Source organism: Carcharodon carcharias, chromosome 22, assembly GCF_017639515.1.
Source record: "Carcharodon carcharias isolate sCarCar2 chromosome 22, sCarCar2.pri, whole genome shotgun sequence".
In the NCBI taxonomy this organism is placed as follows: Eukaryota; Metazoa; Chordata; class Chondrichthyes; order Lamniformes; family Lamnidae; genus Carcharodon; species Carcharodon carcharias.
The window spans coordinates 15,127,471-15,146,694 of NC_054488.1; the positions used below are offsets into that span (position 1 = coordinate 15,127,471).

The window sequence follows — 19,224 nt, forward strand, 5'->3', positions numbered from 1 at the left end:
TAAATGAGACAATCTCTGAATATTTGATCTGATCACATGATATTTGATTGCTTTTGTAAATATTATTGAATTTATCTTAGTTGCAATTTTGAAGCACCAACTACAATATATAACTAGGGGCTTGGCCTAAATAGCCAAGTGGTTATGGTACTGGGTTTGTAACCCCAAAATCAAGAGTTCAAATCTCACAATGGCAAACTATGAAACAATGTAACTTCATCTGAAACAGATGGAAATTGGTTTGTACTCGAAAGAGTTACAATATATAACTATAGATAAAAACAAAAAACTGCAGATGCAGTAAAAAATACCTGGAAAAACTCAGCACGTCTGGTAGCATCGGCAGAGAAGAGCACATTTGATGTTTGGAGTCCTCATGACCCTTCAACAGAACGAAATAAAAATAGGAGAGGGGTGAAATATAAGCTGGTTTAAGGGGGTTGGGGGGGTGGTGTCAGAAGAGGGGGGTTGTTGGGACAAGCAAGCAGTGATAGGAGGAGATAACCAAAAGATGTCACAGACAAAAGAACAAAGAGGTGTTGAAGGTGGTGATATTATCTAAAGGAATGTGCTAATTAAGAGTGGATAGCAGGACAAGCAAGGTACTGATAGCTCTAGTGGGGGTGGGGTAAAATAAGACTAAAAGGGTATAAAAGGGATAGATAAATGATTGGTGGAATACATTAAAAATAATGGAAATAGGCAAAAAAACTATATAAATTATTGGAAAAAACAAAGAGGGTGTGAAACGGAAAGGGGGTGGGGATGGAGGAGGGAGTTCAAGATCTAAAATTGTTGAACTCAATATTCAGTCCGGAAGGCTGCAGCCTTCTCTCTCCACCCCCCCACCCCCTCCACTTAAACCAGCTTATATTTCACTCCTCTCCTATTTTTATTTAGTTCTGTTGAAGGGTCATGAGGACTCCAAACATCAACTGTACTCTTCTCCGCCGATGTTGCCAGACCTGCTGAGATTTTCCAGGTATTTTTTTTTTTAATTTTTTGTTTTGTACAATATATAACTTTTTTTTGTTTTGTTGTGACAATTAAATGTCAATTAAATTGACATAATTTATAAATTAAAGAACACACTTGAAAGATTTTGAAGATTTAAGCATAAGCAATGTTTAAATTAAATCTCCAACTGTGATGTTTCTACAGCGTTAACAGCAGGTGAGAAACAGTAAAGGGGAATTTTGACCTGGAAGGACCATGTGGGTTTGACATGGGCAATGGGCTAAAACAGGCAAAAATGCCATGGCAACGGGGAGCCGACTCCAATCTGCCAACTTCTGCATTTAATTGGAGTGGGTTAGGTTATGGGCATGAAAGAGATGGTTGCAACGCACTCAAATTATTGCAATATTGGCCTACATTTTTGGGCTTACCTGTGGGTTTCCCAGGCAGCCTGGGGCTTGCCAGTGAACCAATACCAAAGGCAATTGAAAGCCTAAATCCATCTCAGTGAAATAGGCTAATGAAGCCCCAGTACTCATGGCTGCTTTCTTACCTGCTGGTGAGTAAAGGTTTGCTTCTGCTGTGAGTTTACTTCATACACTTGGAAAGTTTCATCTACTTTAGACATTTCACGGACAATTTGGTTGCCTATAATCTACACAGGAGGTCCGATCTATCAGATATGGATGCAGGCTGCTGATGTTGTCTTTATTTGGATCTCATGTTAGGACCAAGAGGACCAACAACTACCACACTGGCAACAGGCAGTTGGTCACAGATCGGTACCTTCCATTGGAGAGAGAGGGAAGGTGTGAAGAGAGGAGCAACAGAGAAGGCAGAGGCAAAGTGGTGCAGCACACAGGAGTCCATAGTAAACACACAGGCACTACAAGAGGGATAAGCTTCTTTGACATGTCTGAACGATAGTAAATGCTGGTTGGTAAGTTATGAAACTGCTTTGAGCTGAGTCCCCATCTTCATACATCCTTTCACTATCATCCCTCTCATAGTTTAGTCACACTTTGCTACTACCGCTTTTGTTGCAGGTCACTGTGGATTTACAAGACAAACACAAATATTCCAAGAGATTTATTATCCTCATCTAACAGTGGTTTTTCCAACTGGATTTATTTATCTCATATCAATGGTCCTTGGTTTTAGACTTTCTGATAAGTGGGAACATCTCTATGTCTATCCTATCAAATCCTTTCATAATCTTAAAGACCTCTATCAGGCCATGCGTCCTTCTGTTTTCTAAAGAGGAAAGCCCCAGCCATTCAATCTTTTGTTGATTTTTATATCCTCTCAGTTAATGGGATCATCCTAGTGAATCTGTTTTGTTAGTGACGTCAGCCAGCCCCAACTGCAGAGTTGCTGTTAACAAAGTTATCATTTAGCAACATGCACATCACCTGGTTATTGACCAGTAGCAATTTTGATATATTTTTGGATGTAGGAAAAACAAATATTCCAGGACACTTTACTTAAGAATCTAATTACATTGATGGATTAGAGACAATAGATTAGCCTCAACACTGAAAATGCTGTGGAATAACTTGACATCACTTCTTATTGCTGCTTCTGGGATCTAAGAGACGGCAACAATGCCTTGCATATACACAGCACTTTTAATGTGGAGAGACATGACAGAGACGTTCAGTAGAGGCTTAAGGAAATCATAAACATTGTGTCAAGGAAGGAGAGATTAGAAGCGGAGGACCAAAAGCTTGAGGAAAAAGATAAATTTTAAAGATGGCATGAAAGGAGGCGAGGCAGATAGTGAAGTTTTGATAAAGCACTCCCAGGCACGGTGTCTAGACAGCTGGAGGCATGGCAGCCATTGGTGGGATGACCAGAGAGTGGTGGAAGCATAAAATGTCAGAGTAAGAGGGATGGAGGGTTTATTGTGGGGTCAGGAGGTTGTAGGGCTGAAGGAGGTTATAGATATAGCAAGGAGAGAATGCAAGAATTAGAGTTTTAAATCTGAGGCCTTTTCATTTATTCTTTCATGGGATGTAGGCATTGCAAGCAAGGTCAGCATTCGTTGCCCATCTCTAAATTGCCCTTGAACTAAGTAGCTTGCTAGGTCATTTCAGAGGGCAGTTAAGAGTCACCCACATCGTTGTGAGTCTGGAGTCACATGTAGGCCAGACCAGGTAAGGATGGCAGACTTCCTTTGCTAAAGGATGCTAGTGAACCAGATGGGTTTTTACAACTAAGATAAAAGCAAAACATTGCAACAAAAGCAAAGCATCTTTCATATTCTTTTGTGTGAATCAACACTCCCCAACCACAATGCAACTGTTTCCAGGACTGAGCTGATGCCATTTTCAGTCAGCTGCTGCACACTGTGCAGAGACAAGCAGGGGATCACTAACTGGTTCTCTGATTGTTTTTCCCTCCATATTTCCTTTTGGAACCACAGATTTGCCCCCCACACCGCCCCACCCCCCCAACACTGACTGAGGTCCACTAAATAAATGTACATTTCCTGAAGGACTCACCGTCAGACTGGGTGTACTCGGAGTAATATTTAAAAGGTAGACACCTTCATAATGAACTGTTTTTGATAGGAGGGGTGGGAAAAAGACATCAGAATTATGCCCCATTTTCGCCAGGACGGAGTCAGTCATGAATGACACCATGATATCTTTCAATGTGTGTTCAACTTGTTGCATTTTTGTAAATAAAAAGGTATGACAAGTTCATCATTACCACAAGAGTGTTTCTTTGATCAGTTTTCCAACTCAGAAATGGGACTGTTTAGGACTGATGCCAAGCAGGATGCTGTCCAAGGCCTAGTGGTCCCACTGATTCTTAATTCATTGCAAACAGTCATGTCTGGACAAATCCAATTTAACTTGAAGAGGGTGTTCTCTGGATTTAGTCAAGGCTTATACTGCTTTAAAATACACATCATGCAACATTATTTTCTTTTGGCAGTAAGTCAATAATAATTAAAAGGTTGTAGAAGTTCAAAGCATATTCGATTGAGCTGAAAACAATCTGAAAACCTGGGCTTGAGCTTCCACAGAGCCAACTGTGTGTGGTCTGGTCTCACTGAAGAATTATCAGTGAAATTGAGGTTCACCTACCAACACCTGTTATATAAAAATGAGAAAAGGCACGTGGTACCTTATTCTTCAAAAGCTTAACTCTTTCACCCTACCTTCAATCCGTGTTTTGAATGCCACCAATGTCGCTGTCTTGTGCTACCTATTAGATTATACTAAATAGCCTTTGAGTAAAGAAGCTTATCCTAACATTGCTTCTAAATTTACTTCTGAATTTGTATCCTCTGCTCCTACTGACCTGATTTACTTGAAAATTATTTCCTGACTTTACCTGACCTATCTTTTCTATTTAATATTTAATATGCCTCAGTGAGGCTGGTTGGTTCAGTTGGCTGGATGGCCAGTGTGGGTCCAGTTTGAAATCTTTGTCATATAGACACAAAAACTTGCATTTATGAAGTGCCTTTAATATAGTAAATCAGCCCAAGGTGCTTCAATGGAACATTTTCAAATAAGACTTGATACTGATCCATGTAAGGGGATACTGGGACAGGTGACCAGAAGCTTGGTTAAAGAGGTTGGTTTTAAGGGTCGGCGCAAAGGAGGAAAGAGATTTCTAGAGAGCAGAGAGACCTACAGAGGGAATTGCGTGAGGCTGAAGACACACCTGCCAATAGTGGAGTAATGATAATTGGGGATGCGCAAGAGGCCAGAATTAGAGGAAAACAGAGACCTCAAAGTGTTGTGAGCCTAGATAGGAAGGGGAGAGATCATGAAGGGATACGAAAACAACATTAAGAATTTTAAAATCAAGGCATTGCTGGATATGGAGCTGATGAGGTTGCGAATGCGGACATGATGGAACTTGGGGCAATAGAGATTTTAATAAGGTCAGGGACAGGATTTTCCCTGTTGGCTTCAGGATCCTGTCATCAGGCTCAAAGGGGGGTCAAAAGCCTACACAGTGGAGGGGATAGTCATTTGGTTGTGCTTTTCCCCAAATTGGCCAATTTGTGGCTAGAGAGTGAGCTTGCTGTCCAATTAAGGATGGTGGGTGGGCTCTCGAAACTGGAGGGCCAATATGAGGCCCTTCAGCTCAGAAGGAGCGGAAGCAGGCCTTTCAAGGTAACTGAGAGGGAGGGGGGCCTTAAGAGGAGGTGACCTCTCACCAACCTTTTAAAACTTAAAATAAACATTAAAACTGAGCAGCTGGGACCACCATTGGATAGCCTACAGCTGTAGCTGGAGCCAGGCATGTGGGGAGGGCCTTTAAGCCTGCCTGGAGAGGGAAGGCCATCTCCAGGCAGCTACGCTGTTCCACGAAGACTTCAGTTCCTAGGGAGTGACTGGAAAATTCCAGTTGGCCTCTGACATTAGGCCTTAATAGGCTCTTAATAAGGTCAATAGGCTACCTGCTGCTTGAGAGTGGGTAGCCCTGTTGCCCCCACCAACCCCCCCTACCCTCCCATCCCACTGCCCAGAAAATGGGGAACCAGTACGCTAGATGGCAGCATGGAATTCTGTGCCCACCCCCACTGGGGCCTAAAAAATCATCCTCGAAATAGGAGATGGCCAGGAGAGCACTGAAATTTTACAGTTTTGAGTTGTCTGTTTAACCAGAAAATTTCCTCTAATCCGGGTTTCAAAAAACGTGTATTCTCACATGACTTGATACATTTCACATTTATAATGCTACCCTGCATTACTGCGGGGCCTTGAATTGGGGTGCACTGATTCACTCTTTTGACAAATAATTTCGACATTTGGCGCGTGAAAAGTCAGACGTGCACCCAACAAACCCACAACCTCTACCACCTAGAAGGACAAAGGCAACAGATGCATGGGAACACCACCATCTGCAAGTTCCCCTCCAAGCCACCATTCTGTCTTGGAACTATGTCGCCATCTCTTCACTGTTGCTGGATCAAAACCCTGGAACTCCCTCCCCAACAGCACTGTGGGTCTACCTACAGCACATGGACTGCAGCAGTTCAAGAAGGTGGCTCACCACCACTTTCTCCAGGGCAATTAGGGATGGGCAACAAAAATGCTGGCCCAGCCAGCGATGTTCACATCCATGAGAGAATAAAAAAAATCTGATTTAAGATTTAAGGATAATTTATCTCCTTTTTTAGGTTGTCATTTGGCAGGTTCATACAAATTTCTTTCAACACAAACAGTGGAAAAGTGGTCTATGTATCAAAGTAGTGCGGAAATGAATGTCAATAATTTAATGTTAGATTCTTGTCTGACTGAAATAGTGCTGCTGCTGAACATCTGAGGTAATTGTTTCTATTGACTTTCTGTATAAGTGAACTTGACAATATATCAGGTTGAATTGTAATTCTCTTTCTACAAACAGAGAAATCTAGATCATATACAGTGAAAAGAAGTTTACAATTAACAAAGCTGGGTGAAGTACTTTCAGTACCACCTCCCTCCCTGTAATCTCTCCCACCAAGACGCTCATTTTGAGTTCCATCATGACTGTTCAGTTCCTGACCTTACTACAGCCTTGGTCTAAACATGGATGCAGAGCTGAACTCAAGAGATGAAGTGAGAATGACTGCCCTTATAATTGAGGCAGCATTTGATCATGTGTGTCATAAAGGAACCCTAGAAAAATCAAAGTCAGTGGGAATCAGGGGAAAACCCTCCACTGGTTGGAGTCATACCTAGCACAAAGGAAGATGATTGTGGTAGTTGGAGGCCAATCATCTGAGCCATGGGACATCACTACATGGCTTCCTCAGGGTAGTGTTCCTCAGCCCAATCGTCTGCAGCTGCTTCATCAATGACCTTCCCTCCAACATAAGTACAGAATTGTGGATATTCACTGATGACTGCGCAGTGTTCAGTGCTGTTCACAACTCCTCAGAGCAATCTGTGCCCAAATGCAGCAAGACCTGGGCAACATTCAGACTTGGGCTAATCAATGGCAAATAACATTCATGCCAAACAAGTGCCAGGCAATGACCATCCACAACAAGAGAGAATCTAAGCATCTCCCCTTGATATTCAAAAGAAAAGACTTGAATTTATAGAGTGCTTTTCACCACCACCAGGTATCTCAAAGGGCTTTGCAACCAATGAGATTTTGTTTTGAAGTGTGGTCACTGTTGTAATTAGCATCAGCTAATTTGCATTCAGCAAAGTCTCCCACAAGAACAATATGATAATGATCAGATAATCTGTTCTTGTGATGCTGATTGAGGGATAAATATTGGCAAGGACACGGAGATAATTCCCCTGCTTTTCTTTGAAATGGTACCTTGGTATCTTTTACATGCACCTTATCAGGAAGATGAGACCTTGGTTAAATATCTCGTCTAGAAGATAGCACCTCTGATAGTGCAGTGCTCCCTCAGTACTGCACTGAAGTGTTAGCCTTGATTTTTTGCACTCGGTCCCCGGAGTGGGACTTGAACCCAAAACCTGTGATTCACAGGCGGGTGTGCTGCCAACAGAGCCATGGCTGTTCAATGGCATTACTACAGCTGAATCCCCAACCATCAGCATCCTAGGGGTTACTATTGAGTGGAAACTTAACTGGACCAGCCATATAAATGCTGTGGCTGCAAGAACAAGCCAGTGGCAGGGAATTCAGTGGAGAATAACTCACTTCCTGACTCCCTGAAGCCTGTCCACCACCTACATGGCACAAGTCAGGATTGTGATAGAAAACTCCCCACTTACCTGGATGAGTGCAACTCCAACAACACTCAAGAAGCTTAAAACCATCCAAGACAAAGCAACCCTCTTAATTTGACACCCCATCCACCACCTTAAATATTCACTTCCTCCATCATTGACACACTGCGGCTGCAGAGTGTATCATCTACAGGATGGACTGCAGCAACTCAGCAAGGCTCCTTTGACAGCGCCTTCTAAACCCATAACCTCTACTATCTAGAAGAACAAGGGAAGCAGACACTTGGGGACACCACCACTTGCAAGTTCCCATCCTAGTCACACACTTAGAACCATATCCCCATTCCTTCGCTGTCCTTCACTGGAACACCCCTCCTTAACAAGCACTGTAGGTGTACCTGCACCACATGGACCACAGCAGTTCATGAAGGCAGTTCACCAACATCTTCTCAAGGGCAATTAGGGATGGGCAACAAATACTGGTCTTGTCAATGATGCCCACATCTCCTAAATTAATAAGTAAAATGGACAAAAACAACAATATCTTGAAATATTGTCACCTTCCAGTTTCCCCTGTAAATCACAGACCATCCCCTGACTTGGATATGTACCACTGTTCCAACATTGTCATTGAGTCAAAATCCAGGGTGGGATCAACATGGGAATACAAACACAAGAACTGCAGTGGTTCAAGGAGAAGACCCACACCTTCTCAGGGCAACTGTATTTCCTGTATAACTGTATATCCTATGTAATCCCATCCAAGCACATGAAAGAGAAGGGATTAGATGATAAATTTAGTTGAGGGAAGATGAGAGAAGGTTCAAGTTGAGCATCAATGATGAAACAGGCCATTCGGGAAACGGCCTGTTTCTGCGCCATATATGCTATGTAATCCTATGTAAATTAGCAGCAAATGTGAATACCCACATCCTGAGACCAAATTAAAAAAAACATGTTATTCCATTCTCTGTGAATTCAGACAATCTATGGACAATATGATAACAGTAAGCGTTGTTTTCTTTAACACTGTACAGAAAATTAACTATCTGCAAGGGCAGATGGTTTGTTAGTACTTTAAAAAATTCACGCCTTAAGTCACAGTTATTTCCATTAGCTAATTAACTTGTTCTATATGTAAGAATATTGCTGTCTTTGTGAATGTCAGGCAAGGAGATGAAGACTAATCCCTTTAATCCATTAAGCTTAATCTGTTCAGATAAATACAGACCTGATATCAGTCTGTACAGCGTTGGGAGAGTCAGAAGAAGTCTTTTCAAGTTCTTTGCTTCTCCTAGCCGGTGTGCTTTGAAATGGGAAACACCAAAAGTAGTGCCCTATCCAAAGATATCTTGGAAGACCTCAAAGTGAACACCAAGTACACGGAAGAGGAGCTCACCGTATGGTACCAGACATTCTTGAAGGAATGCCCAAATGGCCTGGTCTCTGTGGAACAATTTGAGAAGATCTATTCTAACTTTTTCCCAGATGCAGACCCGAAAGCTTATGCCAAACATGTCTTCAGGAGCTTTGACACCAACAATGATGGGACCTTGGATTTTAAGGAATACATCATTGCCCTTCACCTCACCTCCTCTGGAAAGATTTCCCAGAAGCTTGAGTGGGCTTTCTCTCTCTATGATGTGGATGGCAACGGCACAATCAACAAAGAAGAAATACTGGAAATCGTCAAGGTACAGTTGATTTTCAAATGTCAACTTTACAAATTGGCACAAGATTATGTTATTCAGTTTGCATGTTGAAGTCATTTTCTTCCCTCTTCTTCCCCTCAATACTTACCATTGGTCTGCAAGGAATATTTTTCAGGCAACCCTTCCAATGAAGGCTGGCTCTGTAGCCAGTGACCATAGGCTGCAGTAAAGAAGCCTTAAATGAATGAGCTAACTCTATTTATTTTGTCCTCTTGGTGAAGAAGATCTTCATCTTTCTCTGAGACAGCCTAGGGCCTCCCAATATAAATAACAGCATCATTCATTCTACCATAATGTAACTTAAGTTATAACTTTGAAGTAACTTTAAATTGTGTATTAATTATAAAAAAATTCTTGAAAGTGCTTTTATTTTCATAACACTGTAACACAAGCCCAAGACATCTTTAGGCACTTTGCTTTTGAAGTGCAGCCACGATTATGTAGCTGAACCTAGCAGAAAATGTGCTTGCAGCAAGGTTCCACAAACAGCAAATGAATGAGCAACCAGATAATTTCTTTCTTCGTGGTGTAGGAGAAAAATTGGGCAGAATTTTACTGGGGGTGAGGGTAATGCCATTCAAAAGTCTACTGACTTGGGCAGGAACGTAAAATCCCACCTGCGTAAAATTCCACCCATTAACTCAGTTACTGGAAAATTCCCTGATCTTATTTGAATAGTGTCACGGGATCTCATACACTGATTTTATAGCACAGTCATAATTTAAATGTAAAACACATCACATTAATGATACCTAAACATATACCACCCGTAGTAAATAAAATTATCTAGTCGTCTTTGAATTTGAACAATTATTGTATTGCAAAAGCAGAGAAGTTATTAGATTGAAGGAGGCTGACTAAATGCACAGTAGCAGTCCTTCATATATATAGTAAAGTATGGAACAGTTCTTAGTGGTTTGCCCACTGTCACTCTTTCATGTATTTCACCATTATGTTAATAGTTGTCATGACTTCTGTGTGTTTTATACTGTAACAGGAATTTGTAAATGTGTTAAAGCTCAAAGTGAATTTTATTGCACTCTGTGTTGCAATATTCATTGTCAAAAATACAGGGGGGTTGGCAGTTAGGATGTGACAATTGGTCTTTTCTTTCAACAGTGACTACATTGAAGAACTTCTTTGGCTGTAAAGCTCTTTAACATATTTTGAGGTCAGGAGAAGGCCTAATTAAGTCTGGGGGGCAAAATTTGACAGCACTCACAAGCAAGTGTGGGGGTCATGACATGCACGTTCTTTCCAATGCAGGCAGGATGCAAATTTCATGCTACCTACTGATTTGCATGATGGCTGTGTGCAGCCCACTGCTAAACGCACCATTGGATGGCTGTATGCCTCAGCAAGGGCTCAGGTTCCTGTGAGCGAGGCTAGCAGCACTTAAAACTAGTCTGCACTTTTTAAAGTCAACCTGAACCTCTTATAAGGAAGATTCATTCTGGCTGGTGCATGTTTTGCAAGTAGCTGGGGAAGACATATGACTAGGAGGGAAACTGACAAATGGTGCAACATTAGCAGGTTCCAAGGTTCTGAAATTCAGCACTGGAGGCTTCGTTACAGGAGGTGGAGAGAACAAGAAATGCCCTCCATCCACAGGGGCCCAGGATGCCCTCCAGGTTAACCCTGCGAAGGCAATGGGAGCAGATAGCTGTCATGGTCAATGCATCTAGTGTAGCCCAAAGGACAAGCATGCAGTGCTGCAAGTTCATTGTCCTCATATGCGTGGTCAAGGTCATAGAAATCATTTTCAAATCTCTACAGCTGAATCAATAACCTCACACATTGCTCCATTCATCAAACCCCTTTACTCACCTACCAACAATCGCTATCAATCATAACTCATATCTCACAGCTATTGCATCACCTTGTCCTCACACATCTCTCTGGCAGAGCAAGGTGGCCCATAAGAGGAAGCAGCAGTACCTAACAAGTGGGGAACAAGCATGCTTGCATGTACTTACCCGTGTAGAGGAGCCAGCAGTGTCCTCGTACCTAATCCTCTTTCTCACCTCCTACTTCTCCCTCATTCCGCAATCTCTTCTGATTTACAAACTGCACATGGTGTAGACATGTACCACTTGCTTTCCATTCTCCCCCGCTCCCCCACCCCACAACACAACCTGACCCTTGTGCCTTTCTGCTTTCAGATAACCAAGAACTGGAACTTGCCAATCCTGGAAGGCCAAATAGTGTAAGACCAGGAAGACAATGAAGCAATTGCTCTGATGCTCACAGCCACGAGCTCAGCTACTGACACTGTGCAATATTTAGGGGGTAGCTTAGAGATGGGATCTGCACAAGTGGAGGAGCCAATGCAGGGGACAAGGGTGGCGCAGGTGCCAGCTTGAGTCATAGAGTCGTAGAGGTCTACAGCACAGAAAAAGGCCCTTCAGCCCATTGTGTTTGCGCCAGTCAAACAAGTAACTAACTATTCTAATCCCATTTTCCAGCACTGGGCCCATAGCCTTGTATGCCATGGCATCGCAAGTGCACATCCAAATATTCCTTAAATGTTATGAGGGTTTCTGCCTCTACCACACTTTCAGGCAGTGAGTTCCAGATTCCCACCGCTGTCTGGGTGAAAAAATTCTTCCACACATCCCCTCTAAACTTCCTGCCCCTTACCTTAAATCTATGCCCCCCTGGTTATTGATCCCTCCACTAAGGAGAAAAGTTCCATCCTGTCTACCCTATCTATGCCCCTCATAATTTTATACACCTCAATCATGTCCCCCCTCAATCTCCTCTGCTTCAGGGAAAATAACCCCAGTCTATCTACTCTCTCCTCATAGCTAAAACTCTCCAGCCCAGACAAAATTCTGGTAAATCTCCTCTGTACTCTCTCTAGTGCAATCATATCCTTCCTATAATGTGGATTGCAGAACTGCACGCAATACTCTAGCTGTGGCCTAGCCAGCATTTTATACAGTTCCAGCATAACCTCCCTGCTCTTATATTCTATGCCTCAGCTAATAAAGACAAATATCCCATATGCCTTCTTAACCACCTTATCTACCTGTCCCACTACCTTGAGGGATCGGTGGACATGCACACCAAGGTCCCTCTGACCCTCGGCATTTCCCAGGGTCCTACCATTCATCGTGTATTCCCATGCCATGTTTGTCCTGCCCAAGTGCAACACCTCACACTTATCCGGATTAAATTCCATTTGCCACTGATCAGCCCACCTGACCAGCCTGTCTATATCCTCCTGTAATCTAAGGCTACTCTCCTCACTATTTACTACCTCACCAATTTTCGTGTCATTAACGACCTTACTGATCAACCCTGCTACATTCAAGTCTAAATTGTTTATGTATGCCACAAACAGCAAAGGACCCAATACTGATCCCTGTGGAACCCCATTGGACACAGGCATCCAGTCACAAAAACACCCCTCAACCATCACCCTCTGCTTCCTGCCACTCAGCCAATTCTGGATCCAATTTGCCAAATTGCCTTGGATCCCATGGGCTCTTACCTTCGTTATCAGTCTCCCTTGCGGAACCTTATTAAAAGCTTTGCTGAAGTCTAAGTAGACAACGTCAAATGCATTGCCCTCTACACACCCTGTCACCTCTTTGAAAAATTCAATCAAATTGGTCAGACATGACCTCCCCTTAACAAAACCATGCTGACTGTCCTTCATTAATCCCTGCCTCTCCAAGTGTAGATTAATTCTGTCCCTCAGAATTGCTTCCATAGTTTCCCCACCACTGAGGTTAGACTGATTGGCCTGTAGTTCCCTGATATATCCCTTCCTTTCTTCTTGAATAACGGTACCACATTGGCTGTCCTCCAGTCCTCTGGCACCTGTCCTGTAGCCAGAGAGGTATTGAAAATTATTGCCATGGTTCCTGTTATCTCCTCCCTTGTCTCACTCAACAGCCTGGGATACATTTAATCCAGGCTGGAGATTTATCTACTTTTAAGCCTGCCAGATCACTTAGAACCTCCTCCCTTTCTATGCTAATTTCTTTAATTATATCACAGTCCTTCTGCCTGATTTCCATACCCAAGTCGTCCCTCTCACTTTTGAACACTGACACAAAGTATTTAGAACCCTACCTACATCTTCCGGCTCCAAACAAAAATTACCACTATAGTCCTTAATGGACCCTACTCTTTCCCTAGTTATCCTCTTACTCTTAATGTGCTTGTAAAATAACTTTGGATTTTCTTTTATTTTACCTGCCCATGTTTTCTCATGCCCCCTTTTTGCTCTCCTAATTTCCTTTTTAATTTCCCCCCAACACATTCTATACTCCTCTAGGGCTTCCGCTGTTTTGAGCCCTCGGTATCTGCCAGAACCCTCCCTTTCCCTCTTTATCCAATCCTGTATATCCCTTGACATCCAGGGTTCTCTGGATTTGTTGGTCCCATCCTTTAGCTTTACTTGAATATATTGGCCCTGTACTCTCCCTAGTTCCTTCTTGAATGAGTCCCTTGCTCTGATGCAGATTTACCTAAAAGTAGTTGCTCCCGGTCCACCCTGGCCAAATCATATCAGATCTTATTAAAATCAGCTTTCCCCCAATTTCAAGCTCTGACTTCTGGCCCACTCTTTTCCTTTTCCAAAACAACCTTGAATCTAACGGAGCTATGATCACTATCTGCAAAATGGTCCCCCAGTGATACCTCTACCACTAGCCCGGCTTCATTCCCTAAAATTAAGTCCAGGACTGCCCACTCTCTTGCAGTACTTTCTACGGACTGACTTAAAAAACTCTCCTAGATACATTTTAAGAATCCCGCTCCCTCTAAACCTATCACACTATGACTAACCGAGTTAACGTTGGGGAAGTTGAAATCCCCATTATTACTACCCTATTATTTTTACACTTCTCTGAAATTTGCCTATATATCTGCTCTTCTATTTCTCTCTGACTGTTTGGGGGTCTATAGTACACTCCCAGCAATGTGATTTCTGCTTTTTTGTTTTTAAGTTCTACCACATGGCTTCGTTTGAGGAACCTTCTAAGATGTCATCCCTCCTTACTGCTGTAATTGATTCCTTGATCAATATTGTGATGCCCCCTCCTCTTTTACCTCCTTCACTGTCTTGCCTGAAGACCCTATATCCTGGAATCTTGAGCTGCCAATCCTGCCCCTCTCTCGACCATGTCTCTGTGACAGCAATGACATCATGCTTCTATTTGTTAATTTTTACCCTCAATTCATCTGCCTTATTCGTCAGACTCCTTGCATTAAAATAAATACTTGATGGAGGGAGTGGTCGCACTCGGGTTCTGCTGCAGGGGATTCAGATGAGGCAGGATGCAGAGGAAAGCTGATGGGCATGCACAGCGAAATACTTGGTGCATTGGCAGGCCTGCCAGGCAGCGTGTGGTTAATGGCAAGCAGCATGAAAGAGTCCGGCACCACGCCATTTCTAGATGCTACAGTCACAGCAGTCCAGGAATTTGCCTTCCAACACATTGCTAGGGTTACCAAGTCACTGCCTTCCACGCTCACCTCCCCAGCATACCCCCCAACCCAACTCCCCAGAACCTCCTCACCATCCTGCACACCCTACGAGTGACACAAACCTGCTGCCCTCTCCCAGGATAACAGCATTCATGCTCTCACCATTGGTGCTTTGCCAGGGCCCATCAACCAGCCAGGCCAGACTGCTGCCATCCATGCCGAATGGTGCAACCCAACGCCAGGCCTTCAAGGGCCAGAACTGCTTGAGGTCATCCAGCAAGGCTATCTGCACTCTGTCCCATTGAAAGTCAGTAGTCTTCCACTAACTAAGCTGCAGCCACTGGAGCAGCACTGCGTAAGAGCACTAGGACAGGCAAACTCACATGGAAGATAGGCACCAAGGGAATGCACAAGGATAATTAATTGACTTTTGTGTGGAATTTTGGAAAACTTCATCTATAAAGCTATTTGAAATGTTTGTTTTATGGTGCCTTTTATCTTAGCATTGTGGCCAGTGACAGGGAGGTGGTAAGAGATGTGATTGGTATTAAATGGGAATTGGATTTGCCTTCTCTGGTACCACAGTTGGTGGATTAATCATCGACAGCCTAGCCAGAAAGGGAATGTGTTGACTGCCCCCTTTCTTTCTCTGTCTCCTCCTTTTTCCTCTTTCTCCTCTTCCTCAACTATGCACCATATAAACCGTGACAAGTGTTGTGTCTTCATGATGGTGAAGTTGTGCAGTATGTAGCAAACTACAATGAATCTTGAGACATGCTCTGGTGAGCATTGTGAGGCAGATAGCCCTTGTCATTCAATAGCAACGTTCTGATTTGTTGTGGTGGCTTAAGTACACATGGTGGACCCAGCCACTGCATAATGAAGACATTGTGATTCTTGCCTTAACACTATACATAGACCTGCATGATGTACTAACTGTGGTCACACACAAATGAACATTGAGGGAGTTTACATGCGGCATCATATGTATGCAGTGAATTGCACCTTGCACTATGGGGGCACCTGCAACCCTCATAAAGACACATGCTCACATTGTCTGTTTGTCTCTGGCAAGAGAGAATGAAATGTATTCAGCTCTCCTTGTACACAGAACCTCAGTGACTTCCCTCATACAACAGTGGACAGCAAACTGAGAAATGTTGGACAAACCACCTGCTGCAGCCTTGGAGGAGCAAGGTTCATGGGCATGGGAGCCTTCACAGTAACTGGCAATGCCATCCTTGCCCTGCTCTGTGGCTGCAATTCGGACTACAACAGGTGGCAGACTTCAGTGTGAACCTCTTTAGTGAAATGGAGATGCCTGACACAATTCATCACTGAGGTTGAGATAGGTAATTGCACCTTGAAGACACTGTATGGTCATAGCCTGCTTCTGATAGCCCTTTCCCCCTTCCTGCTCCTCGCACTTTGAGCATCTTGTCCTCCCCTGCTGCTTTTGCCCCTTCTCCATGTCTTGCTGCAGCCATGGGGGATACTAATTGTTGCACCCACCTGCAGGATTAGGTGGCATGAGCAGAGCCCTTAAAGTTAGAATGAAGACCTTCACCATGTGCCACACCACTCTTGTAGACTTCAGCGAAAAAACATCAAGCACTTCTACTAACTCAGCAACAGCCAATAGAAGTCAATCTGCAACTAACCTGAAAGTGGTTGATGATCCTTTTAAATAGTGCTGGGGACAGTCTTTCCTGCTGCTGAATGCATGTTCATCTGTGCAAGGTTAGGAGAGGGTGCTAGCTGAAGTGCTCATGTTGAAAATGGCACCATTGGAGTTAAATCAGCGTGACATGCTGATCTGCCTGCTCTGCATACTCCAGTGCAGGGTCCCAGTTCCCGTGCTAATGCCGTCACCAAATGGCATCCAGTGCAGCCAGTGCCAGAAGCGTGTGCATGCGCCGCAGACTCCATTCTGAATTCAAAAAGCACCCGGAGCATCAAAATGATGGGTGGTATGCAACCAAATTTTGAGCCCATGTTCTTTTGTTCCTCACCCTGTAGTTGACAGCGGGGAGTGAAAAACAAGAACAGTTCTTAGGCCTGATCAGTGAGTTCCATTGGAAAGTGCATGAGAACATCAGACAAGAACGAGGCAGATTCCAATTGTGATGGTCTTTGTTGTTGAATTGCTCACTGGCACACACAGTTCAGGCTTGTGAATGAAAATGGTGATGGTTATGAGATATTGGAAAATGTTTGGAACTCTTTGGTCTTTAGAAGAGGAAAGGAAGGGATAATTTGAAAACAAACATTGAGTTATTGTCCTTCATTGATTGATAGCTCTTTAAGTTGCTTTAAAGTAAATACAGTTCAATTTACCTTGTTAGCTGTGTCAGTTAGAGAAACAAACATTGTATGTTGTCTGCACCTGTAAAAGGTAAGCACAGATGATTGCATCCCGTTCAGGGTTATTGTAATTATTTGCCAGACTCATTGCCGCTTTAGTGAAATTAGATTTTCATTCTTCCAAAGGCGATATTTAAGATGATAACTGAGGAAGAACAGAAGGCCCTGCCAGAGGATGAGAACACCCCAGAGAAGAGGACTGAAAAGATCTGGGTGTTTTTTGGCAAGAAAGAAAATGGTAAGCATGAGACATTTGGTGAGGGTGGCGGTTGAGGTGCGGGTGATGGGGTGCAGGAGAAAACTGCTTATTACACAGGTCCCTGATGTATCTCCTGAACTAAGCTGCTATAAACTGACGTTAGGAGGTACACAGCTTTTAATTTTATGATCGTTATGCACTTGCAAATTCGATATTGCCACTGTCATAATTCTAACTCCAACTGTGGTGGCAGAATAAATTAACAACAATGAGAATCTCTGACTGACAGTCACAATTGATTAGTAAAGCTGGTGTGGTTTCCCCAAATGCGCCCTTAGTCCACCCTTATGATGGAGTCTGTATCTAAAAATAGCAGAGTCTAAGTAATTAATATTTACGAGTACATATCTGCACCAAGAAAGTTGTCAAGGTGTCAGAGAAATACAGAACAAAGACCAATTATCTGCCTGGTGCCATTCATAATTAATAATCCTTAAATACCTGGTGCTATTTAGTACAGTGATTACAGTATTAATACATTCATAACTGACCTGAAGTTTTAAATCGCCACCTGCCAATCAGTAACCAGATCGTTGCTAGGACAAGGTTATAAAAATAGACCTACTTACTGACTAGGGATAAAAGAAAAACTGACATGTCTGGAAATCTAAGACGAAAATCACACATGCTAGGAATGCGCAACAGGTCCGTCAACATCTGAAGGAGAAAGAAAAGATAACGTGGCTTTAACGGTTTAACAAAACTGAGGTTCCTATCAAAAAAATTCCGCATCATTGACTTTTCTGATACTAAGTGAGCTGATGTGCATTTCCAATACTTTCTTGTGACCTAGTTGCTGGATGCAGTATCTGGTGAAATGTGTTTACTCAAAAATGATTCATTTAGTTCAAAAACTTCCTAGTTTATTTAAAAATGGTCCATTTATTTCAAAAAGTATCACTGCTTCAGGCAAACACCGCCATTTCACAATTTACATTCCAAACAAACCATGGTTAAAAAGTGAAGGCTGGCAAAATTGTACAAAGAATATTGTAGTGAAAGTTTATTTTAAGTGTATGCACTTTTTAATTAAATGTCCTTTTTCACAGATAAATTATCGGAAGGCGAGTTTATTGAAGGCACCCTTGAAAACAAAGATATACTCCGAATGATACAGTTGGAACCTCAGAACATCAAAGGAAAGCTAAAGAAGCAATAGCTTTCCAAATTGGAAACAATTTTTCTAAAGACTGTTTCAAGATATTTCATTTCTCACTTTCACTTTAATACACATATGTATTTCATAAAGCTTAATGCACACACAGTGAATGTGATCGAGGTTTTCCTAATCTGAAGTGATGGTTAAAGCCTCTTAATCCTCAAGGTCATTTTCTGAAATCTGTATAACTTTTATGGATGTTCGAGTCTCAAATAAATTACATTTAATTGTGCAGTATACATGTGGCTTGTCGTACTTAACTAACAGGAAGTTATATGGATTTTCTTTTTGAATCGTCTAGTTGTGGGATGTGGTGAAATCTTAATCTAATGAGATGCGATAGATGGCTATTCGTATGGAATTGTCTGAGACTATAAATTTGAGTTTGATGCAAAGGCGTTCTAGCATTACTTGAAACCTTCCAAATCCACAACTGTTCTGGAAGGACAAGAGCAGCAGACTATGGGAACACCACCACCTGGATGTTCCCCTCCAAACCACTCACCACCCTGACTTGGAAATACATTGCTGTTCCTTCAGTGTCTCTGGATTAAAATCCTGGAACTCCCACCCTAACAGCACTGAATGTGCACCTATACCACAGGGACTGCAGCAGTTCAAGAAGGCAGTTCACCACCATTTTCTCAAGGGCAAATAGGGATGGCA

The 19,224-nt window shown here is 42.8% G+C and overlaps 1 protein-coding gene across 2 annotated transcripts; it reads left to right on the forward strand.

Moving 5' to 3' along the window:
- The first annotated feature begins 1,472 nt into the window (after positions 1 to 1,472).
- On the forward strand, positions 1,473 to 18,558 carry LOC121293826 (S-modulin-like). Of its 2 annotated transcripts, XM_041217196.1 has the most exons (5): positions 1,473 to 1,516; positions 1,686 to 1,897; positions 8,921 to 9,316; positions 17,267 to 17,378; positions 18,449 to 18,558. In XM_041217196.1, the coding sequence occupies exons 3-5, from the start codon at positions 8,936 to 8,938 to the stop codon at positions 18,556 to 18,558; spliced, it is 603 nt and encodes a 200-aa protein (XP_041073130.1). In that variant the 5' UTR covers positions 1,473 to 1,516; positions 1,686 to 1,897; positions 8,921 to 8,935. The 2 variants fall into 2 exon arrangements, with proteins under 2 accessions (XP_041073130.1, XP_041073131.1); XM_041217197.1 differs by lacking the exon at positions 1,473 to 1,516 and having other exon boundaries at positions 1,876 to 1,897; positions 8,828 to 9,316.
- Positions 18,559 to 19,224: the final 666 nt, after the last annotated feature.